This window comes from Haliotis rubra, unplaced genomic scaffold (assembly GCF_003918875.1).
Source record: "Haliotis rubra isolate DU_JTF1 unplaced genomic scaffold, ASM391887v1 Scf69, whole genome shotgun sequence".
Lineage (NCBI taxonomy): Eukaryota > Metazoa > Mollusca > Gastropoda > Lepetellida > Haliotidae > Haliotis > Haliotis rubra.
Window position 1 is genome coordinate 525,659 of NW_025767401.1, and position 21,424 is coordinate 547,082.

At 39.3% G+C, this 21,424-nt stretch overlaps 1 protein-coding gene across 1 annotated transcript in view; it reads right to left on the reverse strand.

Annotated features, from left to right (window-relative positions):
- Nucleotides 1-840: 840 nt before the first annotated feature.
- LOC124258271 (lymphocyte cytosolic protein 2-like) overlaps nt 841-21,424 on the reverse strand; it is a 29,357-nt gene continuing 8,773 nt past the window's right edge. Inside the window, exons 8-14 of the mRNA XM_046692338.1 lie at nt 15,390-15,437; nt 13,823-13,885; nt 12,154-12,191; nt 10,647-10,727; nt 7,676-7,831; nt 7,307-7,455; nt 841-5,404 (exon numbers count right to left, since the gene is read on the reverse strand). Coding sequence (XP_046548294.1) covers nt 7,339-7,455; nt 7,676-7,831; nt 10,647-10,727; nt 12,154-12,191; nt 13,823-13,885; nt 15,390-15,437 — 503 coding nt within the window. The 3' untranslated portion in view covers nt 841-5,404; nt 7,307-7,338. The remainder of the gene's footprint in view (nt 5,405-7,306; nt 7,456-7,675; nt 7,832-10,646; nt 10,728-12,153; nt 12,192-13,822; nt 13,886-15,389; nt 15,438-21,424) is intronic.

Genomic DNA, 21,424 nt, shown 5'->3' on the forward strand with positions numbered 1-21,424 from the left:
GTCCTCTGAGGGACCTGTGAACAACTTATAATGTACCCTCTATGTTTGTTTATGTTCCCGGAGCCAGAAGGGTGAGTGGAACATAAACAAACATAGAGGGTACATCAACCCATGGGCCCCGAGGGACCTGTGAACAACTTATAATGTACCCTCTATGTTTGTTTATGTTCCCGGAGCCGGAAGGGTGAGTGGAACATAAACAAACACAGAGGGTACATCAACCCATGGGCCCCAAGGGACCTGTGAACAACTTATAATGTACCCTCTATGTTTGTTTATGTTCCCGGAGCCGGAAGGGTTAGTGGAACTTAAACAAACATAGAGGGTACATCAACCAATGGGCCCCGAGGGACCAGTGAACAACGCATTTATCTTACCGAACACCTCAATGTTAATTTTGAACTGTTTGAAGCACGGGTATTGGATCATAATAAGGAGTACCAGAGTTAGGCAAATAGCCAATACCAGATTTTCAGATGACAAGAACCAAGCAGACAACAAGAAAAACAAATTTAGAGTTATCTCCCTTCCATCGATTTGCATTTGCAAACCATCAGTAATTTCCGTACATCATACATGACTCAACACAAAGTACCAAATGAATTCCTACAGTTCGATATTCCCAGCAGGTAATAGAAAATGTTACTTGCTTGTAAGCAGGGTACATTGAAAATAACAGAAGAGCGCTTAGCCAATCAGAAAACAACATTTATGTGTGAGGTAAGATAAAATGGAATGGAAGGTCTTGGACAAATCAAAGTTTCATTTGTGGAAATGCATTCCAATTTCATGTCAGTTCCTGTGGTTTCTGAGATGTTAACAGAAAGACTACGACACCAGTTCTTTGATCAAACGTTTATTAAAATTTGTATACAAAAACATTTTGAAATACTAATATTCAACAAACTACCCAAGCATTATGCATCAATGTATGCATGCCATTGGTAAACTCTGTACGCTGTAAATATTCTATGCAGCAACACTACAACACAACAGGGTGGTATCAGTGGTAAAGCACTACCATTTCTCCTGAAGTCTTCATTTTGTTACGTTTAGTGTTAGATATGGCACAATGAAGATACATCTATCATTATAATCCAGCACTAGTCAGTATATGATGGGAATATATGGGAAGTGTTCAAACAGAGACAGAAGGATGACACAAATATTTCAAGTCGTTACGTAAGTGTAACATTCATTCAGCTTCAAGTTCATTAAACATGAATTACACAAGTTAATAAGTGATTGTCTTCAACTTTCTTAAAGGCACGATATCACACCACACTTCTCTAAAAATATATAATGCATTTTTCTCAATAATACTAACTATCAGCCCTCAGGGAAGCTACCATATAATTTATTACTCAAAAATTGTGTAGTTAGATTACAATATTAAATTAAAAAGTTTGAATTAATGCAACATTGCATTAAATTGACTCTTGCGCCTTCTGCTGTCCGAACATTATTTCAGGTGAACCCCATAGAGTTATGTCCCTTGGAGCGCTCTTTACGAATATCCTACACACAACTTGTGATTGAAACCAGTCCGGAAAACACTGACAACTTCGCATGTGACAGTTTTCGATGTACGGAGCAATTGTTTACATTCCACCCCGCCGTGATGTTGCTGGAATATTGCTGAAAGCGGCGTAAAACTAAACTCAGACAGTCAGTCAGTTTACATTCCATATATGGCAAGTGTTATGTTTGGAAGCTGTTCACCTCAAAGTTTCCATTATCGATTTCAGGCAAGTCATTAGGTATAATAAATCTTTTATTGCATTAATAGGAACCTAAAAAGTGTGCATATGCCTCAACATAGGCCAAATATATTGTCGAACATGTGTCATTGTGCCTTTAATGTTACAGTACACCTTCCTGGTGTATTAAGCTGATACATCAGCTATATAACAGAAACTGTTCACAGCAGAGTTACAAAAATAGATCAGTATTCCAATCAATGTTGAGGAGTTTCCAGTCTACGTAAACTTAGGCTCAGTATTGTTCGTTACGGTTTTATACGGATTTTCGTTTGTTGAGAGATCAGTTTCAGTGACCAGGGAAGAGAAAATCCATTTTGTAAGTCCAGCCAAATCCTAAATAGTAACCGTTGTCTGATTGGTTAAATCCATTCATCCGTCATGCGTTTGATTGGATGGTGATAGGTGGGCTCAAAGGTTAGCTGATGCGACTTTCTACTAGGGTTTGTTAGACCATAGAAATAAAGTTCTGCTCTATTTCTATGGTTAGACTCAGTATAGCAGTGTAACGAATAATACTGAGCCTAAGTTTACTTAGACTGAGGAGTTTATAATGAACAGTTTCTATCAAAAGCCAGTAATGACTAACAAATGAAGACTTCATGGAGAACAAGTCAACTCTGTCACAATGATTGTTAGCCTGTATCACACTAGACTGTCGCACTACGACAACTTACTATTGGGCTGCTCAATAACAACTGAAAAATAGAAAAGGTGCTCCTGTGCAAGCTGTGTAATTCACTGAACAACAAGTCTTACAAATTGAAAAATTGTATGTAAATTAAAAATGGTAGTCCTAGAGTACGTTGCAACTGGTGTAAAATAACAAAAATCTGGTTTCAAGCATGCAGTGAACATAAGTTATATATCCTCCATAGCTCCTCTAACTCTTGCTCCAGGCAAAAAAACAGATGTCTGAAAATAATACTAAAGCCTAAAGATCTATTTGTTAATGTGGCATGCTATTTTATTAACAATGCATTGCCATGCATTCAACAGCCACAGACTTGAGGTCTTTTGTCCTATTTTAAGGTAAGTTTTCTCCAGATAGGAAATATGTCAATATGCATCTGTGGCAAGGATCTTCAGTTACCCAGTATATTCAATGAACATTACATTTATCCTTTCCTGCTCATTTGCCACTTTATTACAATTGTTTTGTGTGCAAAGAGTCACAATGTCATTGTCACAGATAATTATGATGACATACATAGTTCATGTTATTAAACAGATAAGTCTTGCTGATATTTAGAATTAAATTAACTCAGGTCTCGATAGAAAATGTTTATCTTTAAACAAACAGAATAACGAATTTTATTACATATCAAAATACTTATGATATATATTGTCAACTTTCAATCAATGACGCCCCTAATATGAACACATTTCATGTTAATGAGAGAAAAGTGTCGGTACTCTTAGTAAGAAATGGTGCCGCATCATGCACATAGAACTATGACATCCTCATTGATCTTTTCATATTATTATGCCTTTTGAACAACAATTTATGATAGGAAATAAACAGATAATACTAATTTGTACTCCTTTTCTATTTACAACACTCAAGCCATGTTCTCTCTACCATGGTTAGGTACATGTTAAACTTTCTTATGTTATGACACCAGCATTCTCTGGATGTCCCTTACATACTTGTGCTCAAGGATAAACAAATTTGTGGACATTAAATTTCCAAAGCTAAAATATCTACATGTTTACATAATACTGACATTACTAAAAGCGAAAGATAGCTGATTGTCCAGTGATGACAGTTGAAACACCAGCATAGTGGTCATCACATTATGGGGTAAGACTGAACGATGAATCCTCCCTGGGATAGAACTGTTCATTGTCTTAATATGTGATGACTGAATAGGTAAATAATCTTGTCTAGAGATGTTTAATTGCAAATCTTTACTGACAAGTCATCTTCTCTTGTTTGTTTGTTCACGCGAAGTGATACGATGTCATTTTCTTACCCCCTGAAAAACAGTTTGACTGCTATTTTTGGTCCTCAACATTCAGCTTATCTATGGTAATATACGGTAATTCTTTCATGACGGAATGTAAGTTTTGTGGAAGAACCGAGACTACTTTTATTTTCAGCCATACTTAACCCACTGCCAGGGCTGAATTATCCACACCCCCAACAATAGGGAACACTACCCATCAACCACTGTACTTTGGAAAAGCCTGAAAAAGCCAGGGATATTGATGTTTCCACAGGTAACCATGCTGAATGTATCAACCATGTCAGTATCAATAGTTCTGAAGTAATATTTCAAGTACATGTAGTTTTCCTTTTCAGTATTTCAGCAATTGCTCATTTGAACACAACACCTAAAAAACTCTTTCCACAAAATCATCCCTGAATATTACAGCAATCTCAGTGAGAACAGTTTTGCAGATTTGAAATCCGACAAAAAGGTGGATTCTTTATGTCTCCAGAGTCTCTGGTCATTTTGGGCCGAAGGTAGTGATAAGTTATTCAAGGTTCTGTCAACTTTTGAGGGATTTGAAGCCATGTTACTGACCGATATAATTTCATCTTTAGACTGTGCCACCAACCCATGCATTCACCCAAGAGCCACAAAAACAACACTGTGAAGATATATGGTAAAAAGCAAGCATTAGTAATGTCAGTTTGTATTGAATAGAAGTCTTTGGTTGGGTCAGTTGAAGAATGTGCTAAATTGAAAAACCTGAAAACTATAACCAAATAGCAATACATATTTGATTTCAATGTCACAAAGTTTAATGTACAAATTGTTCTTGGACATTAAGCACCGGAATAAATCTCTAAATGTTTTCATCACCATACTTCTAAAAAAACCCACCATTTTAAAACAATCTTGAATTCAGATTAAATTTTCAAACACAAATTCTAACATAAGTCTGATTGATCCTATACAAATGCATTCTTGTATGATTATTTTCATCTCAAAGATTTGAACTCGCTAATCTCATTGCTACTAACAAGGTGTTTCCTTATGTTGAGATCTTAACTGCAGCCTATACAAGTGTTCTTACATAAGTTTCAGCACTTTCAGCAATATTACAGCAATATCACATACGGGGCCAGTATGCATGTGGGGGAATCAAACCTAGGTCTTGATTGTGGTGAGCAAGAGCTTACCACTAGGCTACTGCATGTCCCACTCTCACATGGAACCTGATTCAATATACTCAATCTATGTGTTAGAGGGTAGTCAGTACTTCAGTGACTGTCACAGCAAGGCATATACCTGACAATATATTGGAACAGTGCAGTTAGCATTACATGGTAGCATTATAATGGTTCAGGTCACATGACCAACTCTATTTTGCAGTACTCCACTATCAAATATCATAACATTAATTTCAGCTGACTATCACATTTGGTTTTACCTCCTGTCTTAACACCGGTTTATAATAATTGGTACATTTGGGAATCTATTTCCACATATCAAATACATTTGTATTTGTGATACAAAAATAAACTGCTGTAGCAAATATACTGACAGAGATATTTTCTAGCGAGGTCTGAGAACTCGGAACTGGAATGCACGTAAAGTGGACCAAGCAGCCACTGTCACGGCTTTGAGTGGCTCAGCTATAACTACCATCACAGGAAGTCTCAAGGAACTGCCACACCCAGTTCGGAAGACCTGAAAATAAACACAGGTTAGAATATCAAAATAGAATGAGTGAGTGAATGAATTAAGTTTTACATCGCTTTTAGCAATATTCCAACAATATCACAGCGGGTGTCACCAGAAATGGGCTTCACACATTGTACCCAGGTGGAGAATCAACCTGGGTCTTTTGTGTGGCGAGCAAACGCTTTAACCATTAGGCTACCCCGTCGCCCCTATATCAAAATAGAACTGAAGACCAAGATATGTGTACACAAGGATGCTGGATCATTAGGTACAGTAACTCGTTGAAATTCATTTGATCTCTGGATCAGTCATGGCCTGTTAATGTTCATCTAAACACCTATATTGACATTACTTAAAGCACACATGATTTGGTAGTGTTTCGTTCAAAGAAATTAAAATATTAAAAAGAAATTAATGAATACACTAGAGCTGATCTTATACGAATTGTACACTTGCCCTGGAACATGGATTTCCTAACCAGAGTCACAAAGGAGTGAGATGTTTGGGAACACATTTCATAATTAGCACATGGCTGACACACACAGTGTTCTCGCAGATAAGGATAGAGTTTGGGTTTGTTTTTTTAGCTTTTTCTTATTGGTTCCCAAGATTACAAAGTCACAGGTATACAAAACCAGAGTTCTTGAATCATTTACACATGCATTTAATAACCTGAATTGCCAGAGAGTGAGGTACAAGTGTGAAAGGCACAGGGAACCCACACTTTTACGAGCAGTACAAAGTCAGACTAACACAAAACAACTTTTAAAATACAGTTATCAAAATACATTCTTAAAACCTTTAGTCGCTTGGGTTCTTTGAATGTTGGCCCCACTTAAAGTAGGTTTATCCATTCAGACTTTGATGTCTAATTGTTCAAACTGTTAAACTGTTCTTGTGATTTATCCTATGTGCAAAATCAGTTTCAGTCATTGACTCCCCTACTAAACATATTCTAAATAAGGCCAAAGTAATGTCTATATTCAATATTGAATTAGATTCTGGGAGTTACCACCCCCACCCCACCCTACGTCTCCGACCCGCGAGTCCGCCATGGCAGTTATGTACCTTTCTATACAGAGTCCTTGGCAGCTAATCACAGGGCTAACAGGGCAGCCTTTTGCTTCTGAGTTTGGGGTTATGCCAAAGTTTGGATACTATGATATTTGTACTGTTACCTTCAAATCTTTCATTGACTACATTAGACCCAGTTTGGCACAGTAAACAATATGGCCTGTGATTGTGTTGTTTTTAGTTACCATGCAATGTGTATTCACCTAGATAATACGAGCATAGTAACTGTTAGATTTTCCTCCTTCACCCACCTCCCTGTCAAACACCCCACTTTAAGTTACTCTCCCCACCGAGTACAAGGGGATTATCTATCTGTTTACTAGGTGAAATGCACCATCCCAGGAGTCCAGTGACACAAGTGGTCAACAGTTAATGAACACAGATGCCTTAAACAGTTTGCTTAACACTCTATTACGAAAAAAGAAATATGCCTCCAGCTTCCCATTTTTTTAGAAATTTCTATGAAAATCTCATGTTTAATGAGAGCAAATATTTAATACCAGCAAAATATTTGCCTGACTGTGTAGAAGGAACTTGAGTAAGAAATACAAACATCTTTCTGTGTTAACTTCATGACTAGTACATTTAGGGATGTTCTGATGTGGATTCTTACCTTGTTGTCACCATTACTTGATATGGGGATGACAAGTTACATTGAAATGTCACTAAATGAAATAAACAAGAAGTTGTTATCCACAATATGTTTATGTCTCCTTGTTTACTCATCAACTTCTACAATGCACAACAGTCAGTAGATACTAGATATCAAAGCTCCAACTGTCAGAGAAAGCAAGTGAGTGCTAAGGGGCACTGTTTGGTACAGTGTTGACTTACAATGGTATGGTTCTCCAAGATGAGTGGCGTGTCTACTTGCTGAGGGGAATGACGAGTCTTGTGCTGCCTGCTGCATTCTTCGCGTTAGGATTGAGTTTGATCAGCTGCTTCTTGAAGTAGTCCACCAAGCCAGACACTGTATCAAAGTCCTGAAATACACACACACACTCTACAGTCAAAACAGTAAGGAATCATTTGGCAAAAGGGTGTGAATCTACATATACTAATGATTGGGAAGGGAGGACTTCAGCATTAGGTATGGATCTGTGATATCTCCACCCACAACTCAGGAGGGATAACAGACTTCAGCATTAGGTATAAATCTTTGATATCTCCATCCACCACTCATATCGCTCGACAAATACTTACAAGTTCATTTGGTTTGGGTGCTCCGAGAGCAAATTTGCCATCTGTGTTTCTCTTCCTGATGGGTAGGTTATAGACACGCCCCTGCTTGTAGATTGTTAACGTGTACTGCTGCTCGGTGCCACCACGCTTGCTCTTCCGGATCAGGTACATCCCATCCTGGAACATCACAATAGGTACCCTGTATTCTTTCAACCCCATCCTGTCAAAGATGACATATTTGCCCTGACACTGGTAAGAGTTGCCTGACATGTGTCTCAGCTAGTCATGACATTGCATGTAATCTGTGGAAATTTCCAGTTAATAACAAATATGCACAGACTTGATATGTATCACCACTAAATGATAGATATGTCTGGTTGATTATGATTTCTGGGTTTCTTCACCATGTTTGTGAGTTGGAGGAACAACACACTACTGATGATTTCCTCCACTCTATAAAGTTAACTGTTTAGATATAGCTTGTCATCACCTAATGGAGGTTGTTATCAGTGCAATAAAGCAATCTGATAAACTTGGTATCCAAATCTGATAACTATGCAAATTACGTCAATCCACGAACTACTTTCACAAAACTCCATACACGCCATGCGAATCCTAAAATGTAAACATTTCATTGATGACGTCGTCGCAAGTTTACATTGTTTGTAAACAAACATGGCTGCCCCCATTCTCAAAATTGGTGATTCGGATGGTACGGATAATGAGGCACGACTGAAAGGCAATCGTCTAAGAAAGGTACCCGCTAAGGATTTCGATCTATCGATCACAATACAGATGACGAATTGATTCTGTCAGGTATCAGAAACTGATATTGATGAGGTGATTACCGCAATGAAATCAATGAAAATAGAAACACTGCCATAAAAAAATACTGCCTGATTTTTTTGACCTTTTTAGACAGAAAAATCTTATTTTAAGCATGAGTTATGTTTGCACTGTATTATAGCGACTAGTCACAACCATATGCTGCCTTCATGAACGACCTTCACCTCGCTGTAAGTATTCTTACGCGAATGTTCGATTTTCTTCATATAAATTCACGTACGATTTGCTTCTTTTTTAGAGTAAGTTTAAGAATGACATTATATGATAAAGAGATTATTAACCTCGTGTGTTTCGTATCATTAACTTAATATCATATATTAGGAATAAAAACTATGTATTATGCTCGTGAAAAGCTCGAATAATACAATTTTTATTCCTAATATATGATATTAATGATACGGAAACACACTCGGTTAATAATCTCTATTAATCTTCTGCATTGATGGACATTATAATTGGAATAATAACTATAAACTATACATTACGAGAGAGTGAATGTTGTTTAAGGGCAGCATTGTTAGTTTCTGTGTTTCTTATCACCTGACCGACCCTTCTAATTTTATTGCCGACCCCCAACCAAAACCTCTTTTTTCTCATGCCAACACTGCCAACTTGAACCTTAAATGTACCGCCTCGACATATAAAATGTTTATGTTTTAATCAGTCACTGCCACAAGTCCAAAGAATCACAGCGAGAAATTGTAATAAGATTACAATAAATGAGAATCAAGAACATTATTCAGATAATTTTGTCTTTATTAATTTATTTTCCCACCCGACCAACCAACCCATGTTCAGAATTTGTTGGCTACGTGAAACACATGAAAAAAAAAAGATTCCCTAATGCCATCTACAAAACAGTGGCCTGTAACTATTTCAGTCTGGGCCTCTGGTCAACATGCTAAGCAAAGTCCTATACAATGAATTAGGAGATAAACATCATGTGTTTGCCAATTTCTGGGTGTTATTGAGTATTTGAAGCATGGGAATTCATTTGGAACCGACGGCGTTACACTTGATATTTATCGACACTGTAAACACAAAGTAAACCAATAGATCCACACATTTTTCTGTCTGCACTCATTGACATTGAGTATGGGTACAGCAGTGAGGTGTCATCCGCCGGTAAAAAGAGTTCCTATTATTTGTATGTATTAATACACAGCAAATAGTCTTGCAATTTCAGGGATGCGAATATCATTCGATCATGTTTTTCAACCAATCAGATTAAAGAACACAGTGCCTGACCACCCTCCTAAATTTATAGACCCAAAAACATCTTTATTAGAAATACTTCAACATGCCATGATTATCATAGGAGTTGACTGCCTGTCGTAAGATGCTCCTCGACTTAGATGATGCATGCAGTCATAGTATAGCTGAGAGTGCAACAAACAGAATAAATCCCTTTTGATGCCTCTTTCAACAAGCAACAGAGTTCTTGGGATCCTGTAGAAACCTTATCCGCATTATGCAAATATACAAATTTAAAACAACCTTATATACCAAAAAATATGATTAATAAATATTCATGGATACTTCCTGCATAAATAATGGCTTGTATTACACTTGTTAGGCCAATTTCCTCCTAGACATCAAGTTGTTGCTTGCATAAGTTGCTTCCTTGACAAACAAACAGTGAAACCCCACACTGTTATCATTGATCCAGGGGCGGATACAGCTTTTGGAGAAAGGGCGGGTGCACACCTCAGTATCACGAGAGTTTCAATGGTCATTTAATAAACTTTGATGACAAAAGTGCACGCACGCACGCACGCACGCACGCGACGCGCACGCCGCGCGACGCACGCGACGCGCGCTTGCACGCACGCACGCACGCACACACACACACACACACACACACACCACACCCCTCTCTGGATCCGCCTATGTGATGGGAACATCTAGCATTAGTTGTCATGACAAGATACAAGGGGACAAGTTTCTCATTAATCCAGAAAGCATGCTTACAGTAGGAAGGATAATAAGTGCTTTGGGGATATTCTTTTGCCTAATTTTTAAACAAGTGATATATCCCCAAACATATTTGAAAAGTTTGTTTGCCAAACAATTTTGATAACAAAATCACCAAGACATCAGTATATTTTGTTAAGTCATGAATTTCACACTGAAGACAGCAACTTACTTCTCCCTTTTCCATAAGTCTGGCCTCTGCCGCTGGCCTCTCGATGTTCTTGTGGTACCAGTCAAACTGCTCCAGCTCATCCTGCCAGACATCAGCCAGTCATAACAACATGAACAACTCTCAATATACTAATATCCTGCAGGTTAGGAAGATGAACCACTGTCTACTGACAAAAGCTACTGTGAACCTTCATGTGCACAATCAAATTTGAAATGGGAGTGGCATTTTGAATTTTGCATATATACACTTAAGAAAAAGTAGGGGACCTTGAACTTTCATTTGGATAGGAAGTATAAGCGTTAACAAGCTTTTCAAAGACAGACATCTTATGAATGCACCGCCATTTCTCTTTATGACCACCCTAAACACAATGCATGGGATGCACGTGCACAATGCAGTAGCCCCATACACATGCATGGGGTGTCATTCTTGATTTTGACGGTTTTCAAGAAGGATGATAAATTACTGTAGACCATTAATTTTGCCACTCATATTGCATCACACACTGGTTAGTGTTTGTTTCTAACCATATGTTTTGGTTTGAAAATGAAAATCGTACCCATGCAAATTTCACATCATACACCAGTCATCTTTCAAGAGCGATTACTGTACAAATAACTATGGTCATAAGGATGTACAAGTGGTGATGCACTCTCAAAACATTCATTATTATCATATCAACATTGATTTACTCTCCAATTATTTTCACTCGTAAATTATAAATGATGTTCCCCTACTTTATTTGAAGAGTATGTAACAGTTACACTCAGTGCATGTTGAATCCCAGCCGTGTGATCCCATACAGGCCTACCAAAGAAAACTTTCCCACTGTGTAGAAAAATGCAGAAAAGCCCACATTAATTGTGGAAATAGCAACATAAATATATATACCTCGCTACTGAAACAGTAAAAACGGCAACGAAAAACTATGAAACTGAAACATTTTTTATATCAGCGACTTCTACTGCGCATGCGCATTACGATCCGTGCTTCTTTCCAATTTCCGAGCAACCGTGAATCGCCTCGCATAGAAAAAGTATTAAATATGTCAAAATAATTGCTGTCAGTCATTCATACGAATGGAAAGTAAACTAAACAAGTGTGCACACAAGTATCATGATGATAAATGCCAAACAACACAACAAAAATACTTAAAAAAGGGAATGTAACTTTTGTCCAAGCTGGAAAATGTCAACATGCAATCGAGACTTCCTCTTCCATGTGCGCATGCGCAAAATCGAAGTTGCAGGCTCTTCGTTTTTTTAGGCAGTTTTAGTGATTTAAAGTTGCCGATTTTACTGTTTCAGTAGCGAGGTATTATGTTTATGTTGCTATTTCCACGATTAATGTGGGCTTTTCTGCGTTTTTCTGCACAGTAGGAAAAATTTCTTTGGTAGGCCTGCCATAGTGTCTTCTATGTTCGACCATTTCCCCCTGCTCCTTACACTGATATATCATTCCTGATGACAAATTAACAAATGGGTTGACTCAGTCTGTGGCAACTCACCTGCTTCGGTGATGGAGGCACGCCATTTTTGGACCTTGCTGAAATGGACAAGTATCAGTTACAGCCAATCATGTGACAACACCGTGTTCAATTACTGACATGCATTGGTATATAACACGCATGGGAATATCATAAAATGTAGTTAGTTAATTTTACGCAGCTTTTAGCAATTTTTCAGCAAAATATCATGGCGGGCAACACCAGAAATGGGCTTCACACATTGTAACCATGTCGGGAATCAAACCTGGGTCTTCAGCATCACAAGCGAATGCTTTAACCACTAGGCTACCCCACCGCCCCTCATAAAAGGAGGCAGTTTGTGAATACAAATACATTTCTTAAATTAACTTTGACAACATAAACAATCCTTGTACACAGGAAATGGTTTCAGAAGAGTCTTTTTCTAACAAGTAGATTAACCTTGAACCTGAGCTGATTTGCTCAAGTGGTTGCAGCATGTTAGTCTCAAAGTAGAAACTTTCAGGCAATATCTGATGGGAACATTTTCAATGACTCAAAGTGAAACTGCTCATGATTCATTAATTCAATAATGTGTTACTACACAAACATTCAGTGAAAACCTAAGCTTCTGGATTAACAGAGTTGCACTGATCATCAGTATGCACCCAGCCCCCCTCCCACCACCTGGCTGTGTTCCTCATGGGAACAGCCCCCCTCCCACCACCTGGCTGTGATCCTCGGGGAACAGCCCCCTCCCACCACCTGGCTGTGTTCCTCGGGGAACAGCCCCCTCCCACCACCTGGCTGTGTTCCTCGGGGAACAGCCCCTCCCACCACCTGGCTGTGTTCCTCCGGGGAACAGCCCCCTCCCACCACCTGGCTGTGTTCCTCGGGGAACAGCCCCCTCCCACCACCTGGCTGTGTTCCTCGGGGAACAGCCCCTCCCACCACCTGGCTGTGTTCCTCGGGAACAGCCCCCTCCCACCACCTGGCTGTGTTCCTCGGGGAACAGCCCCCCCACCACCCCAGCCCCTCCCACCACCTGGCTGTGTCCCTCGGGGAACAGCCCCCACCCACCACCTGGCTGTGTCCCTCGGGAACAGCCCCCCCACCACCACCTGGCTGTGTTCCTCGGGGAACAGCCCCCTCCCACCACCTGGCTGTGTTCCTCGGGGAACAGCCCCCTCCCACCACCTGGCTGTGTTCCTCCGGGAACAGCCCCCTCCCACCACCTGGCTGTGTTCCTCGGGGAACAGCCCCCCTCCCACCACCTGGCTGTGTTCCTCAGGGAACCACATGGTACCATGCATAACTGAATGTATTCACAGATCATATATTACAAGATGTCATCATACATGGTTAGAGAATATCATAGTTTATTTGTATCAAGTATTATAATACTTGCTAAATTATACTATTTCAAACCATGTTATCAGCTTTAATGGCAGCTTCAAATCAAGGTCTACCTACCTACATCTCATGGAGCATCATCTTTATTTGATTGATTGACTTCTTACTGCCTTCTCTTTTTTGGAACCATACAATGAATTCCACCAATATCTGAAGTTATCTTACAAAGGTTATCCTCCAGGAAGCAGCAGCATGACATGACCTGGAGGCTCAACAATCATACAACGTTCTGCTGGTCTATGCCCAGTTGATCTAAGGAGTTTTCTATAAACTTACTTTGTTCAGTAATAAGACGTACCTTTTCTTTCAGGCTTCTCTGTTGGGCTGGGGACATTAGGCAATGGACGACCTGACACTTCAGCTGAGAAAAATACAAGATCATAGAAATATAACCATATTAGTGACAAATTATATAACTAGAGTGAGTAAGTTTGAATAAAAGCGTCTATCAGAAGTGTTTCCAGTAACAACAGAGTTGTTACTATGTCAGTATACAGATCTGTGCAATGCCCTGCTATCAGGCTGGATATTCATGGGTGAATAAATACCAAAAAACATTCAATAAACCCAGGATTTAATAAAGAAATTGTTTTGCCATATTTCTATCTGGGTTTTATCATATGTTTTATTCCATTTTGATACATTTAATTCAAGTATCTAAGTTCAATGCTATTTTCAGACAATGTAGTCCTATTCCACTAATATTCCTCAGCGTATCTGTCTTAACTTTAATATTCTAACATAGACATATAACTGTCGGCGTGAAAAGACCAACTTGTGTGCCATAGTCCTTAAAGTTGTGCTTGACATGAACCACTAGATAGAGGGAAATGACATCCATAGTGCTTCTTTCAGTATAAACTGTGTGTAAAGCAAGTTCTAACAAGAGTCATCAAGACATGACAAGTCCCCCCATTTCCCACAAATATGATAGAGGTAATCATCAAGTCCTACAAGAGTCATATTTTTTGTCCAACTTCATGAGAGTATATGTATCCATCTGTCTATATACAGGTTATTGATCTATTGACAAGGGACTAGGGATAATGAGCACCACCATCTTTAACCACTGTATTCATAGTCAGGTACATAAATACAAACATCAACAAGAAGACATGGTTATCAATATCCCCCTCCACAGTGTTCTGTTCCTATTTGGTTCTTGTTTTCTAACTCCACCACAACATTCATGTCCTGAAAACACATACCACATTTGGTTTCCCTGTCTATAACGGTTACTGAGAAAATCTGTTCCCATTGGGGATTATGTGCACAAAGTCAAGAAATGCATGACAAGGTCCATAACTCTATAACAAATTGTTAGATGGTTTCTGTTTTCAAACTCCATCAAGGCATTCATGTACTGAAAACACACACCAAATTTGGTTTCCCTATCTAAAACGGTTTCTGAGAAAATCTGTCCCCAATATCTTGGATGGACGGACACACAGACAGAGCTCAAACCTATATCCCCCTCCCTCTTCATGGAATTCAAAATTTGAACAGTTAAAACCAATATGATATACCTATTTTAAAAAGAATATATACATATGACGACTGTCTTATGTAATAAGGCTTTTAAAGGGCATATTTTTTGTTATTTTCAACATTACAATAATACAGCAGAATACGCTTAGGAAATGGGGTATTTCTGAAATAAGAAACCATGTATTAAACATTCCATGATGGCACAAAACCAACTTTAAAAAAATAAAATGATGTTTGGAGACAGACAAAACACATCTTCAAACAGAGATTGAGGTAAACATGCATCCATGACTTGAACATGATATAATAATTACAGACAAACAAACTACTGCAAAACTAGGAAAACAAATATGCAATAATTAAAATATTGTACTTACAAGGTGGTGGGCGGGATGTTTTACGTGGGGCAGGCACTCTGCTTCCTCCTGAAACAGCCAGAGATCAATACACATCATGGACATTACAGCCAGAGATCCCCATGTCTTTCGACCACATGGACATAACAGGCAGAGATCCCAAAGTCTTATACCATATGGGCATAACAGCCAGAGATTCCCAAGTCTTACACCACATGGACATAACAGCCAGATATCCCCAAGTCTTGCACTACATGGACATATAAGACAGAGATCCCACGTCTTGCACTACATGGATATAACAGCCAGAGATCCCAAAGTCTTACACCACATGGACACAACAGCCAGAGATCCCCAAGTCTTGCACTACATGGACATATAAGACATATAAGACAGCCAGAGATCCAACGTCTTGCACCACATGGACATAACAGCCAGAGATCCCAACGTCTTACACCACATGGACATAACAGCCAGAGATCCCCAAGTCTTACACCACATGGACATAACAGCCAGAGATCCCAAGTCTTGCACCACATGGACATAACAGCCAGAGATCCCCAAGTCTTACACCACATGGACATAACAGCCAGAGATCCCCAAGTCTTACACTACATGGACATAACAGCCAGAGATCCCCAAGTCTTACACCATATGGACATCCCCCCAACCACATGGACATAACAGCCAGAGATCCCCAAGTCTTACACTACATGGACATAACAGCCAGAGATCCCCAAGTCTTACACCACCACATAAAAGGACATAATGGACATAGCCCTAAGTCTTAGAGATCCCCAAGTCTTACACCACATGGACATAACAGACAGATGGATCCCCAAGTCTTACACCACATGGACATAAAAGACAGAGATCCCCAAGTCTTACACCACATGGACATAAAAGACAGAAAGTCTTACACACATGGACCCAAGTCTTACAAGTCTTACCACATGGACATAACAGCCAGAGAGATCCCCAAGTCTTACACCACATGGACATAACAGCCAGAGATCCCCAAGTCTTACACCACATGGACATAACAGACAGAGATCCCCAGACCACATGGACATCCCATGGACATCAAGTCTTACACCACATGGACATAACAGGACATAGAGATCCCCAAGTCTTACACCACATGGACATAACAGCCAGAGATCCCCAAGTCTTACACACATGGACATAAACACCATATGGACAGAGATCCCACGACCACATGGACATAACAGCCAGAGATCCCCAAGTCTTACACCACATGGACATAACAGCCAGAGATCCCCAAGTCTTACACCACATAAAAGGACATTACAACATGGACACAACAGCCAGAGATCCCCAAGTCTTACACCACATGGACATAACAGACCAGAGATCCCCAAGTCTTACACCACATGGACATGGACATAACCACATGACAGAGATCCCCAAGTCTTACACTACATGGACATAAAAGACAGAGATCCCCAAGTCTTACACCACATGGACATAAAAGACAGAGATCCCCAAGTCTTACACCACATGGACATAAAAGACAGATATCCCCAAGTCTTACACCACATGGACATAAAAGACAGAGATCCCCAAGTCTTACACCACATGGACATAAAGACAGAGATCCCCAAGTCTTACACCACATGGACATAAAAGACAGAGATCCCCAAGTCTTACACCAGATCCCCAGAGATCCCAAGTCTTACACCATATGGACATAAAAGACAGAGATCCCCAAGTCTTACACATGGACATACATGGACATAACAGCCAGAGATCCCCAAGTCTTACACCACATGGACATAACAGCCAGAGATCCCCAAGTCTTACACCATATGGACATAAAAGACAGAGATCCCCAAGTCTTACACCATATGGACATAAAGACAGAGATCCCCAAGTCTTACACCACATGGACATAACAGCCAGAGATCCCCAAGTCTTACACCATATGGACATAACAGCCAGAGATCCCCAAGTCTTACACCACATGGACATAACAGCCAGAGATCCCCAAGTTTTACACATGGACACAACAGCCAGTTATCTCCAAGTCTTACACCACATGGACACAACAGCCAGAGATCCCCAAGTTTTACACATGGACACAACAGCCAGAGATCCCCAAGTCTTACACATAACAGACAGAGATCCCCAAGTCCTACCCCATTAGGGCATAACAGACAGAGATCCTAAGTCTAATACACCACATGGACATAACAGCCAGAGATCGCAAGGTCTTACCCTCAGACATAAGAACAACAGTAGGTCATAGTAAAGCCACACAGAATCATGTACCTCCACAGAATGGGAGAAAGTTGCCCACATGTATGTCTGTTTCCACAGAAACCTGGGATCTCTATTGCACATATAATTAATGATGACAGGAAATGTAGTCTTCCTGCTCACAGAAACAGGTTATGAATTTGAAACAGTTCATAGTCACAGTAAACCTCCCAGAGAATAGGTGATTATCTGCTGGTGTGACAGTTTGACTTCCATATTTCAACTGTTAATAAAGTACAGATTATCAGTGGTTTATCTGCTGAACTGGACATCATGACATCAGCAAAATATTTAGGGGAACTTGAAAGGAATTCAACAATAGTGATCTTTGAATATAACTATGAGCTAAAAAAGAACATTGTCTTTGCATCATCGTCTAAAGTGAGTTATTGAACTAATACCCAGCTTTGAACCTTACTTCAGTTACATCATGTTGTGTTAGATTAAATGAGGACAGTCATGCAGATTATAGATGTAGATTACCTTGGTTATCACAAGAAGCACAAGATTGGTCAAGGATTGCCAACAAGCGTTCACACTCGGGGCAAATCTTTGGTTGTAGTGAGTTAGTGAGTGAGTTTGGTTTTAAGCCGCTTTTAGCAATATTGCATCAATATCATGGGGAGGAACACCAGAAATGGGTTTGCACATTGTGCCCATGTGAGGAATGGAACCCGGGTTTTCGGTGTGACAAGCAAATGCTTTAACCACTAGGCTACCCCATCAGCCCTCTTGTGTTGTAACACACACAGGCAGGCAGGCTGTGCAGCCCTAATGTCAGCATCTGCAGCACATGACAACTAGACTAACGCTTAGTCTCTGAATATATATAATTTTGATATTTACAAACAAGCCCATTTATATTGAAAGGGAGCCCCAGGGAGACCAGAGATTCAGAACCTTAGGAAATCTAGACTTGCTTTATTTAGGGCTTTAGCACTGCAGATAGGGCTTGGCAGTAGGGGAAATAATGTGGTTCAGGGACTGAGAGACAGACTACATGACAACCTGTGTTGTGCTGAGTAAATCTATTATATAGGTGTTCATATCTTTATCTTATGAATTATAGAATGCTGATTTTACTGAAAAGAAACTACAGTCATAATGCCATGATGGAATCTGGTCTACATTATGATGCCACATACTCTCTTCAAAATCTTTCTTGTACATTTTAATGAAGATGTGGAAACGTAAATAGAAGCTGAAGGCAATGTAGCCTTAGTCCTTCCCATCTTAAATGTGTTACAGTTTTACCTTTTAACTTAAAAGTTATCATTGAATATAGAATACCACAATATTGATTGGTTATTGAGATAATATTAAGTGTAATAAATACAAACTGTCAAGAAATCCACACAGCTTAACTAGCCAAAGGATGCAAGCTGCAATTCACACATAGGAATGACATAGGAATGAAGCATGATTTACATATGATTGACATGATTGACCTATGATTGACTGATGAATGATAATGGTAATACTCACGAAAAGTTGGTGAATAAACCACGAGACATATGGTCAGGGATGCACTCAGTGATCGATGTTTAGATGGGCAGTCTGTTTCATGTACAGGTAGTATTGTACCAGAATGTGAAACTAAAGCACGGAGGACATTTGTTGCACAAGACTGCAATAGTGGCATACATTGTACCAGAAATGTTCCAGGTGTTATTAGTTCTGTAACTAAGGGTTGCCTCAAGTCGACCATGTTCAAATAATACATTGTTAACAATTGTTTGATCAGCATACAAGAAGTTGGTGAGTCAATCACAAAGGTTACTATGTTACTTTAACTTACAAGCCTTCTTGTTTATTGCATAGAGTGACTATTTGGTGTAGATTCTCACACTGTTATCAAGCTAAAAGTGAATCGTAAGCTGACGTTTGTGTGTATTTTCAGATTCAACAAGAGACACAGAATGGAGGAGCATAGTGAATCATCAGTTCACTTGTACTTGAAAATTGAAAATTGTTTAATCACTAGTGTTGGGTATTGGTTGAAATCTCACAATTGATGATTGGTTCAATACCAATGACCAATCATCGAAAAAAATTGGTTCGTGTCATATTTTAGATTTTCCTATTCCTATACCAATGCATGTCAGTAATTGAACACGGTGTTGTCACATGATTGGCTGTAACTGATACTTGTCCACATTTCAAGAGCTTTATTTCCTAGCAATATCTTTGACTCATATGCACTTTATACCAATTCCCTTCCAGCTCTGCACACTCTAAATAATGAAAATACTGTGAAAAATATCAGTGATCCTTGCTCCGAATTCCAAAGTGACACATCTTTGTTTTACATATAGCCCCACCAGGATCATGTAACAGGAAGCATGGGCATATAGCCCCACCAGGATCATGTAACAGGAAGCATGGGCATATAGCCCCACCAGGATCATGTAACAGGAAGCATGGGCATATAGCCCCACCAGGATCATGTAACAGGAAGCATGGGCATATAGCCCCACCAGGATCATGTAACAGGAAGCATGGTTACACATGAAAACTAAACCGAAGTTAATCTCTTTTCTTATTATTCTGCATGTTTAGTGTCTGAAATATCAGTGTTTTAGTTTTTAGATAATTATGTAAATATGCGTATTGGCAAATAAATTATATTGCAATATATTGCCAGTCATGTTGTCAAGGAAAACATCAGTTGTGAATGAAAGTCAGATTGCGTAGATTCTAAGTTAAACCATAGGGATAAATTTCTTCTACTCTTTTACCATATTTTGTTTTCGCAGAATATATATTGCAATAAGATTCATTTGAAAAGGATATTGCAGTATATAAGTGTATCAGTAACACTGTTCAGTCCTAAGAATCAGTGAGACTACCAAGAATGTTGGAGTTAGGTTTCCATTAGGATGAGATGGGACTTGACTCTAATCTGGTTAATGTTAAAGTAGTTTTGTTACAAGCAGTAGTGTACATTGTGAGTGGCAGCAGTATAATCGAGTGGTAATCACCACTAAGTAAGTTGTGGTAATCACCTTGACAGATTAAGAGTAATCTCCCTTGTTAATAGTTAAAACTCTGTCCAACACCTTGAAACTTTAGGAGCTGTGAGGAGCTGGTGTATTGTGCTTGGCCAGCTGTATCATTGGAGCAAGACAGGTGATCTGAGGTTATGTTCTGTGACTTGACCTGTTACTTATCATGTAAGTGTGGACAGGATATCTTTTGGAAAACAATAAATTGTTCTGCCTATTCTCAACATAGTTTCCTGGATTCAAGATAATAGTACATGTCCTGTTGAAGATATGTAACTGTGACCAAAACATGACACATTTGTGAGTGCACTGATATAACTGCTGATATAACAATTCACTTCTGGACAAACTGATTGCTGGTTTTACCACTGTATTTCAATCATTAATAGTCTATAGTCTAAAAATGTGTTCCAAATAAGAAAAAACAAAAATTTTCCTTCTTGTCTCAAGGACCTTATCTCTCTCAATGACATTAGCGAAGACTCCGATCCTCCAGTGATACCCTCCAGTGATATCCTCCAGTGATACCCTCCAGTGATACCCTCCAGTGATCTCCTACTAACTCACTGAAATCACCAAATGGACTCTCTCGTGCCTTTTGTGTCTAGACCTAAGCTTTCGAACTCACTATCTAAAGAAATCGGAAATACTTCTTCCAAGTATACCTACAAGTCTATCTTAAAATCTCACCTCTTTGTGCCTGTATATAGGAAGAATTGTCTGAGCCACCCGTGTACTGTTTTAAACCCTTTTAACCCTGTAGCATTTTGA